This window comes from Pan paniscus, chromosome 1 (genome assembly GCF_029289425.2).
Source record: "Pan paniscus chromosome 1, NHGRI_mPanPan1-v2.0_pri, whole genome shotgun sequence".
Classification (NCBI taxonomy): Eukaryota; Metazoa; Chordata; class Mammalia; order Primates; family Hominidae; genus Pan; species Pan paniscus.
In genome coordinates, this window is record NC_073249.2 from 183,844,392 (window position 1) to 183,855,000 (window position 10,609).

Here is a 10,609-nt window from a genome sequence, read left to right on the forward strand (position 1 = left end):
ACACCTATAAATCTAAGCCAGGGTTCCAGCCCACCAGGAAGATGGTATAACAAGTTCTAGAAGTGGCATTGGGCTTTCCAAGTACCTTCATCCCCACTGTCTCCTGTGATCATCCCATCAGGGTCCACCAGCCCAACTTTAGGGACATGGGAATGAGGGAGGCAAAGGGGTTAAGCAACCTGCCTGAGGGGTAGGTGAATAGAACTGGGACTTAAATTCAAGTCTGAGCCAACCGCGCTACTGGGAGAAGGATTGAATAACACTTGATCTTTATTATCGTAGTTTTAAAGATGAGGAAACTTTAAATGAGATACCTAGAGTAGTCAAATTCACAGAGAAAGTAGAACGGGGGTTGCCAGGGATTAGGGGTAACAGGGAATGGGGAATTATTATTTAGTGGGTTCAGATGGATGATGGCAATGGTTGCACAACAGTGTGAATGCACTTAATGACACTGAACTGTAATCTTAAAATAGGTAAAATGGTAAAATTTATGTCATGTAGTTTAATTTTAAGTGAGGAAACTGAGGTCTAACAGGATAAAGGTGTAGAGCAGATTTTTTTTTTTTCTGGGATGGAGTCTTGCTCTGTCACCCAGGCTGGAGTGCAGTGGCACGATCTCGGCTCACTGCAACCTCTGCCTCCCGGGTTCAAGCAATTCTCCTGCCTCAGCCTCCCGAGTAGCTGGGATTACAGGCGCCTGCCACCGCGCCTGGCTAATTTTTGTATTTTTAGTAGAGACGGGGTTTCGCCATGTTGGCCAGGCTGGTCTCCAACTCCTGACCTTGTGATCCACCCGCCTTGGCCTCCCAAAGTGCTGGGATTACAGGCATGAGCCACCACGCCCGGCCTTAGACTAGATTTTATACAAAGTCTGGGGACAAACCAGGTTTAATTATTAGCTCGGCCACTTGCTGACCTACTCAACCTTGGGCAAATCACTCTGAAACTGTGCTTCAGTTTCCTCCTTTGAGAAACAGGATAAAAAACAGTAAATCTAGAATTCGTTATGAGAATTAAATGAGATATTAATAACTCCATACCAATCACTTACCTGGCACATAGTAAATTAGCAACACATACAACATTATTATGACAAGGTTTCTCAACCCAGAGCAAGAACAGCCTTTCAGACGCTTGAAGAGTCTTGGCGCTTATCTGTTGCAACCCCTTTGTTACAAAGCTGAAGAGACTGAGGGACAATGACTTGCCCGAAGTCACCCAGCCAACTTGTAACAGAGCCCAGAGTTGAACCAAACCACTCTTCTCTGAGTCCAGAGATCCCCAGCTCCAGCCAGCTCACACTGCTTTCCCTTTTTAAAGAAACGAACTGCGGTGGATTTGAGGCATGAATTTCAAGCCTCAATGTGGAAAGCAGGGGCTCCTGTGGCTCTCAACCGATTCTCTCTCCCTCTTGCAAAGCATGAGTCAGCTCCAGTATAATGTGTGAGTCAGCCAGCTCCTCCGTGATGAATGTGCATATGACTGCCAGGTGGCATCCAGGTGGGAGCTGGGCGGGGCAAGCGGGCACAGCTAGACACCGGCTGCTCTGTCTGGGCATAAGCTGTGTACTTTCTTTCAGATCCAAATTGCTGCATGGTGGTATCTATAAGTCAGGAGGCCCAGGTTTTACACCTTCAATTTGCTTCCAAATTCCTCCTTCACTGTGATCTCAAGCAAGTGGCTTAATTTCTCTGTGCCTCAGTTTCCACAACTGTGGATACATGAATAATTCTAGTCTTGCCTGCAGCATAAGGTGTGGGGAGGACCCAAGGAATGACATGTGGGAAGGAGTTTTGCAGAGTTACAAAGTTATATCAAAGCCAGGTACAGTGGTGCTGGCCTGTTGTCCCAGCTACTTGGGAGGCTGAGGCAGGAGGATTGCTTGAGCTCAGGAGTTTGAGGCCAGCCTGGGCAACATAGCAAGACCCTACCTCTAAAAAGAAAAAAAAAAAGAAAGAAAAAGTTATATCAGCATGAAAGGCATTGTTTTTATACTTCTCTGGAGAAATATGATTCTAAGAATAAAACAAAACTGTGCCAGGCTATTTGTTTTTCCCATCAGTCCTTGGGCTTCTCAGGATCCTTCTGGTCTCCTTGCTGTTCCCCCAGCCTCAGGGTGCCAGGTTACTTCCTCAGACTCAACACTTGTGGAGGGCTTACTGTGCACCAGGCCCAGGGCCAAGCCATTGAATCCTCCCCAGAGATCTCCAAGGTCAACATCATTCTGGGTCTTAAAAAAAAAAAAAGAGGGCCGGGCGTGGTGGCTCACACCTGTAATCCCAGCACTTTGGGAGACCGAGGCGGGTGGATCACTTGAGGTCAGGAGTTCAAGACCAGCCTGGCCAAACATGGTAAAACCCTGTCTCTACTAAAAATACAAAAAAATTAGGTGGACGTGGTGGTGGGTGCCTGTAATCCCAGCTACTCAGGAGGCTGAGGCAGGAGAATCGCTTGAACCCGGGAGACAGAGGTTTTAGTGAGCCGAGATTGTGCCAGTGCACTCCAGCCTGGGCAAAAAGAGTGAGACTCCGTCTCAAAAAAAAAAAAAAAAAAGATTATTATGGGCCTTATTTTACAGAGAGAAAACTGAGGCTCACTGGTAATAAGGAACTCGCCAATCACAAGGTGGAGCTGGGCCATGAAACCAGACTTTTGGAACGTTCCAGAGTTCTGCCCACCCCACGGGGAAGAAAGCTCCTTGGGGAGGCATCATCAGGTCCTCTTCTTCCAACCTCACAGACCTCCAGAAAACAATACATGCAAATTGAGAGGGGAAGACCCCTGCAACCCTGAAGAAAATCAGGCTTTGAGAATGTAAAAAAATGGAAATAATAATAGTTACCACGTTTCAAGTATTTACTGTAGGATAGTCACCTGATACACGTTTCCTTACTTCATATTCACAATAATTCTTAGAGGTGAGTACTGCTATTATCCCCATCTTACAGTTGGGGAAACTGAGATTCAGGTGAGGTAACATGCCCAAAGACACATAGCTAGCAGGTCTGTTTCCAAAACCTGTGGTCCACCCACCAAATACCACTGTCAGCCTCCTCCTTCATTCATTCTTTGATTAATTCATTTATTAAACATTTATAGCTTCTTTCTTGTGCCAAATAACTTGCTGGACAGAGGCAAGACAGGAATACCTGAGCCCCAGCCCTAGAGGAGGTCATTATCTCAGAGGAAGATAAGGCTCAAATAATTGTAATCTAAGCGATAAGAGCCAGGCAAAGCAAACTGCTTGTACTGTTGCTGGATCAGAGCAGGCAGTGCCAGTTGGAGTTTTTGTTGTTTTTATTGCTTTCTTTAAAGGCAGAGAATCTGGCAGCATTTGATTTAAAACAAGTTTCTCTAGAGTCAAGTCATCCATTTATTATTATTTTTTATTTTTATTAAAAAAAAATTTTTTTTTGAGACGGAGTCTTGCTCTGTTGCCCAGGCTGGAGTGCAGTGGTGCAATCTCAACTCACTGCAACCTCCGTCTCCTGGGTTCAATAGGTTGTTCTGCCTCAGCCTCCCAAGTAGCTGGGATTACAGGTGCGCACCACCACGCCTGGCTAATTTTTGTATTTTTAGGAAAGATGGGGTTTCATCATGTTGGTCAGGCTGGTCTCGAATGCCTGACCTCATGATCCCCCTGCCTTGGCCTCCCAAAGTGCTGGGATTACAGGTGTGAGCCACTGCGCCTGGCCTATTTATTTATTTTTAGAGATGGGGGTCTCACCATGTTGCCCAGGCTGGACTTGAACTTTTGAGCTCAAGCAATCCTCCTGCCTCAGCCTCTTTAGTAGCTGGGACTATAGGCACGCACCACCACACCTGACTCCATTTATTTTTTCAATCCAGGTGCTGGAACTCACACTACCTGTGTGATTTTGGGCAAATTACTTCCCTGAGCCTCAGTTTTCTCCTTTAGAAAACAGAGAGAAAAAGGCCAGGCACAGTGGCTCACGCCTATAATCCCAGCACTTTGGAAGGCCGAGGCGGGCGGATCACGAGGTCAAGAGATCGAGACCACCCTGGCCAACATCATGAAACCCAGTTTCTACTAAAAATACAAAAATTAGCTGGGCGTGGTGGTGCGCACCTGTAATCCCAGCTACTTGGGAGGCTGAGGCAGAAGAATCTATTGAACCCAGAAGTCGGAGGTTACAGCGAGCCAAGATTGCGCCACTGCACTCCAGCCTGGCAACAGTGAGACTCCATCTCAAAAAAAAAAAAAAAAAAGAAAATAGAGAGAGAAATACTTATTTCATAGAGTTGCTGTTGGAATTAAATTAACTGAAATGTTGTATTCCTTCATTCAACAAAAATGTATGAGACCCAGTGTGAGGCAGGTGCTGTTTTTGGTGCTGGGGACACTGGAAGAAGCAGATGGAGACACTCCCTTGGAATTACAGAAATATTTTAAGTAAAAAAAAAAAAAAAAAAAAAAAATTCAATTTGGTTAATTGAAGCAAAATATGCATTCAGAAGAGTACAAAAATCAGAAAGGGACACACCTCAATGCATTTTCACAAACTAAACACACCCGCAACCAGCACCCTGATGAGGAAACAACATTACCAACACGGTCAGAAACAGGGTGTGACAAGAAAGGCACTCACCTCCCCTGTAAAATTTAAGCAGGGGTGGAGGGGGGTAGAGGGGGGCGGCGGACTCTGTCATCAGGATAAATAATATTTTTAATGCAGTATTTTTGAAAAACCAGAATTAATGCAAAAAATCCATGATGACAAAATATCAAAATTTTAAATAAAAACAGGATTAAATAAAAACAGTAACATGCTGTGCTGAGTCATATTAAAGCTCGAGGCGAAAGAAAAAAACATCAGTACTGCTGATCTGGTCTCCACCTGCCTCACCCTGATTACCAGCACCCGCCCCCAGAGTCGCGACCCTCCCTTCCAAGGGTAACTACTGTTACCCCAGAGATAAGTTTTGCCTGTTTTTAAACTTTATACACATGACATCACACTCTTTCGCACAGCTGCTATCACTCAATATGTCTGTGAGATTCAGCCACATTATTGCGTGCCATGGAAAGATGTTTGAACAAAGCAGTGATGTGGTCAGCTGTGCATTTTAAAGAGACCAGTGTGGTGGCAGGGAGGAGGATGAATGAATAGTGTCCTAGCCTATGCTGGAGGAGGGACTGTCTGCCTGGAGAGGGCAGGCAGAGTCCACGGGATGGGCAGGCAAAGTCCACGGGATTGACTGGATATGGGGAATGAGGGAGACAGAGAGGGGTCAGGGAAGATACCAGATCTCTGGCTAGGGCAATTTGGTGGCTAGAGGAGCCATTTCTAGGGTGGGGACAGGAAGGGATGGGCGAAGATAATGAGTTCAGGTTTGAGCATGGTGAGTGTGAGGGACCTGTGGGGCATCCCGAGGGACATCCTGGAGGCAGCTGGACAGAAAAGCCTGGTAGTCAGGAGAGAAGGGAGGGGAGTATGTGCCTTCAATTCCCCCAGCATCAGCGAGCAGGTGGTAGCCCTGATAAGTGCATTTGCAGAGGGTCGGAGGGCATACAGAAGATAAAGAAGGGATGCCGAAAAGCTTTCTGAAAGCAGGTGGTTCAAGCAGATGTGCAAATCAGAATGAAAACATTAAACACACAAAACTGTCCTGCCTGGCCCATCAGACCTTCCTGGAATCCATCACTGTGTTTACCTGCAATCCAGGAGGATTTGAATTGCAAAACACCCTTTGGATTAGGGGGGCTTCCGTCCCAGCCCCTGCTATCCCCTCTTGTACCAATTGCAGCTGACTCAGCAAAACCTTTCCTCCTGGCTGCCAGGGACGCTTGCCTTTAAAGGCAACAGAGTCTTTTCCCAGCCCGCCTTACTCACTCCTAACTCTGGAGCTGCTAGGACCCGCCCTGCACGGCCCTGCCACCACCACCATCACCACCACCACCCCTCCCCCACCCACTTGCGTGCTCTGAGGCACGCACTAGGCTCCAGCATCTGCCTGGCACCTGACACCTCCCTGCTAGCCAGTCCCAGAGAGCTCTTCCTCCACACTAGCTGGGGCTGGAACTGCTTAGAATCGGACCCAGAAGAGGCCGAGTTCCGTCCAGGACTAAAGGCAGCCTCCAGGGAATAAAGCTGTCAGTGTGGGCGCAGACTAGGGAAGGGGCACTAGGTCGTTCAAGCTGAATGCTGGGGTTCCACAGCCTCCTCACACCCCCTTTAGTGCCTCAGGTAGAGTAGGCTTGTGGGGACACTGAGGTTTCCTCAGGTCCTTTCCCTGCTCAATAACTCTCCATGGCTCGCCACTACCCACTGCATAAAGCCCTAACTCCTATACCGGCATTTGGGAGCCTCTGTGATTCCACTTCTTCAGTCTCTTCTCCTCCCTAAGCCCCCATGCCCCAGCCACAGGGGCTACTTAGGTGCCCCTCCTGCTCCCCTTTCCCCTTGCACCCAAACCTTCTCTGCTCATGTGCTATTTCCTGGGGCCTTCTCTAGGGCTCATTCCCTAGTTGGAGTTACATTCTGCTTCCAAGGAATCAGCCACCCAAATAACAAACCAGTCCACCTGAGAATCTAGTCTGTGATGCAGCGTCAATAGCTTCTGATGAATTTGCTTCTGACCAGTAGCCTCCAGGGGTCATAAAACATTCACAGAGAGGAACACAGAGAAGGTAATGGGGGTCTGTGTGTGGGCAGGTGGGGTGGGGTGGGTGAAGGAAAAGCTTTTTTTTGGCCACTGTGCTTTTTCCTCAAGCACCACCCTACCATGGGATGGGGATTTGACTGAACTTCTCACGTCAAGAATGAGTACAGTTTATATAGCTAAGCCTTTATAAACATCCACTTTCCCTCAGGCCTACCCAGGAAGGGTTTGTTATATCTATTTTACAGATGTGGGTCTTCAGGCTCAGAGAAGAGAAGGCATTGTTTGCCCATGAATGTTTGCAAGTAAATAGCAGAGCTGGGACTCAAAGAGTCCAGATCTGGGTCTCCATCATGAATCTCTAAGAGTGGCCCAGAGATTCTCACGTTCCCTAGGTAATCATTCTGGCAGTCTGCTGCCTTTGCACATGCTCTTCTCTCTGCTGAGAATGGCCTTCCCTCAATCCATCTGGTGAACTCCTATTCAGTCTTCCAAACCCTGCTTAGCATGACCTCCCCCTTCCCAGATGCTCTCTCTACTCACTCTCCTTCCCCTGTGGTACAAGTTCTGCTCCTGTACAGATTCTTAACCCTCTACGCTTGACTTGGTATTGTTGCTGCTCATTTCCCCTCTTGCTCCTCCTCCAGCTTGGGGCCTCCATGAGGCTAACAATGGGGTCACATGTCTCTGTCCCTGGGAAAGTGGCCAGCATGGGGCTGGCCCAGAGAAGGACAAGGTGGCTGTTTGGTGAGTGTGACCCATGGGCTGAGTAAGGCAGACCCGCAACTGGGAAAAGGCATAGACTGGATGTGCTAAGAAACAAGGAGCTGTGGAGAGACTTTGAGGAGGGAAGTAGCAAAACCCAAAAGGTACTTAAGGAAAGACTGGAAGTATCAGCAGGACGGACTGGAGGGGAAGGAACATTCAACACAGGTAGATTAGCTGCTCACTCATTCGTGCATTCCTTCCCTCCTTCAGTCATTCACCCACGTGCCTCAGCTGCAGAACCTGTCCTCAAGGTGCTCACAGGCTGAGGGAAGGCAGACAGAGGACAAGTGGCAACCTACAAAACACCAAATGGTAAAGGAGAGAAAGATTTCCACTTGGGAGAACCAGGGACACTTCCCGGAGGAGGAAGGACCCATGGTGCTTTTTGGCATGGTGAGGTGGGGGAGGGCTTCCCAGGCAGAGGAGACAAGCTGAGCAAATGTGTGGATGTGAGTTGCTGGTGTGAGGGGCGAGGCTGAGCGTGTAAACTGGTGCCCTGAAGAAGGACCGTGATGGCCAGGCTTGGCCCTTACTCCCTCCATGACAATTTCAGACAGATGAGCAGGAGAGTGGCAGGGTGCAGGACTGGAGGACAAAAGACCAGAGGAGATGGAGGCCCGGCAGACAGCAGGGGAGGGAAGGAGGATGAGGTGGTGTAGACAGCAGAGTCAGCAGGACTCGGTCTGTCCAGGGGTGAGGAGAGAGGTGGCCCAAGCTTTCCAGGCTGAGCATAGAGAGACCACAGGAATTGAAGCCTTGGGCAGGGGGGTGCCCAGAATGCACCTGCCTTCTGTTTCAGGGCTCCATACTCAACCAAGGTGCCCCTCAACCAGAACTGGACACATTGCCAGAGAACTCCAGGGGTCATCTGGTCGGCTCAGCCTCCCGGTTTCCGACAGACAGTAAGCCCACCATGACTCCCTCCATCGGGAAAGGGACCCTCAAGACTTTGATCAGACCTTTGGACTGGGGGTCCTTCCCTTCACTGTGTCTCAAGTAAGGCACTGGTCTAGAGGAAATAAGGTGAAGTTAGATGATAGCAATACCACTACCAGTGCAGTGGCACATGCCTGCACTCCCAGCTACTACGGAGGCTAAGGTGGGAGGATCACTTGAGCCCAGGAGTTTGAGATCAGCATTTATTTATTTACTAACAGACTAAATAAATAAACCAACAATACCACCAACCAGTAAATGAGAACTTCCATGCTAAACACTTCATGAGCTTATCTGGAAATTGCACCTCTCCTGATAGCAATGAGATTGGTGTGAGAATTCCATTTACTCATAAGAAGACAGCCTCGGCCGGGCTCAGTGGCTCACGCCTGTAATCCCAGCACTTTGGGAGGCGAGGTGGGTGGATCACGAGGTCAAGAGTTCAAGACCAGCCTGGCCAAAATGGTGAAACCCCGTCTCTACTAAAAATAAAAATAATTAGCCAGGCGTGATAGCGGGCGCCTGTAATCCCAGCTACTCGGGAGGCTGAGGCAGAGAACTGCTTGAATCCGGGAGGCGGAGGTTACAGTGAGCCGAGATCGTGCCGCTGCACTCCAGCCTGGGCGACAGAGCGAGACTCTGTCTGAGAAAAAAAAAAAAACTAAAGAAAAAAACGAAAACAGCCTCACTGGCCAGGAACTCGCCCAGGATCGCGGCCAGGCCAGTATACAGTTGAGCTGGTTCAAACCCGAGGTCTATCATGTCCTTAATGTCCTATCATGTCAGTCAGTTAGCCTGCCTTTCATATTTTCCACACTTACAGGTCACCATAGACTCACCTAAACTGTGAGAAGTAGAGGAAGGCGTCCCAGAGGAGGTGATTTTAAAGCCCAGGTTTGAGATGGGTATGCATTTCCAGGCAAGAGAGCCCGGCCGGTGCAAAAGCAAGGCTTGGCTCACAAACGGGAATGTGGGGGGTGGAGACAGGGAAGGGAGAAGTCAATCACTGGGCAAGACCTCCTGGAGTCTCTCTAACAAATAAATACTACTTTCCATGCAGTAGACGCTGTTCTAAACACTTTACAAATATTAACTCACTTGGTCTTTCTACAACCCTACGAGGTGGTACTGTTACTATCCCTAGTGCACCGAAGTCACCCAGCGGCCGAGTGAGAACTCCAGTCCAGCTTTCCACCCGCTACTCCGCGCATCCCAGCTTGCCTTACAGCCGGGTACCGGCTCCACCATTTTGCTAGAGAAGGCCGCGGAGGCTCAGAGAGGTGCGCACACTTGCCCTGAGTCACACAGCGAATGCCCTCCGCGGTCCCAACGCAGAGAGAACGAGCCGATCGGCAGCCTGAGCGAGGCAGTGGTTAGGGGGGGCCCCGGCCCCGGCCACTCCCCTCACCCCCTCCCCGCAGAGCGCCGCCCAGGACAGGCTGGGCCCCAGGCCCCGCCCCGAGGTCCTGCCCACACACCCCTGACACACCGGCGTCGCCAGCCAATGGCCGGGGTCCTATAAACGCTACGGTCCGCGCGCTCTCTGGCAAGAGGCAAGAGGTAGCAACAGCGAGCGTGCCGGTCGCTAGTCGCGGGTCCCCGAGTGAGCGCGCCAGGGAGCAGGAGACCAAGCGACAGGAGTCGGAGTCAGAGTCGCAGTGGGAGTCCCCGGACCGGAGCACGAGCCTGAGCGGGAGAGCGCCGCTTGCACGCCCGTCGCCACCCGCGTACCCGGCGCAGCCAGAGCCACCAGCGCAGCGCTGCCATGGAGCCCAGCAGCAAGGTGAGTCTCGCGCCCGCGGGCCCTCCCGCCAGGAACAAAGGCGCAGACTCCTGCCCGCCTTACGCCGGCCAGGGCCTCCCCCGCCGCCCCGCAGCGCTGTGCGCCCGGGGCGGGCCGCGCGCCTCTCCGAGCCTGGCTCGGTGCGGGTACCGAGCGCAGCGCCCCGCCGGGCCGCTGGCCGCAGTGGGGATGGGCTTCGGATCTAGCGGGCCGGAGGGCGCCGCGTGCGTAGTTGGCGCCGGCACTGAGCACATGGCCTCCTTCCGGGGGCGCCGCGCCGTCCACGCGGCCCTGCTGGGGCTGGGGACACAGGGCCCGGGAGCGGCACGTCGCACACGACCTCGGCAGCGGCAGCCCAGCCTCGGCCCCTCCCGGTGCGGGGGAGGGGGCCCGAGCGCGGCGCCCATTGGCTGAGCGGGCCGAGCCCCCGGCCCGGCCCCGGCCCCGGCGCGCGGAGGAGGCAGGAGCCGCCGCCCCCGCTCTCCGTCTGCTCCC

General features: G+C 51.3%; 1 protein-coding gene and 1 long non-coding RNA gene across 4 annotated transcripts in view; one reads left to right on the plus strand and one right to left on the minus strand.

The window, feature by feature from the left end:
* LOC103785150 (uncharacterized) overlaps nucleotides 1–9,456 on the minus strand; it is a 42,197-nt gene extending 32,741 nt beyond the window's left edge. For all 3 annotated transcript variants that reach the window (XR_010111095.1, XR_008620196.2, XR_610841.5), the window contains exon 1: nucleotides 9,171–9,456. This is a non-coding gene — a long non-coding RNA (uncharacterized LOC103785150). The remainder of the gene's footprint in view (nucleotides 1–9,170) is intronic.
* A 131-nt stretch (nucleotides 9,457–9,587) lies between these two features.
* The window catches only part of SLC2A1 (solute carrier family 2 member 1), a 32,976-nt gene continuing 31,954 nt past the window's right edge, over nucleotides 9,588–10,609 (plus strand). The window contains exon 1 of the mRNA XM_003812860.6: nucleotides 9,588–10,114. Coding sequence (XP_003812908.1) covers nucleotides 10,097–10,114 — 18 coding nt within the window. The 5' untranslated portion in view covers nucleotides 9,588–10,096. The remainder of the gene's footprint in view (nucleotides 10,115–10,609) is intronic.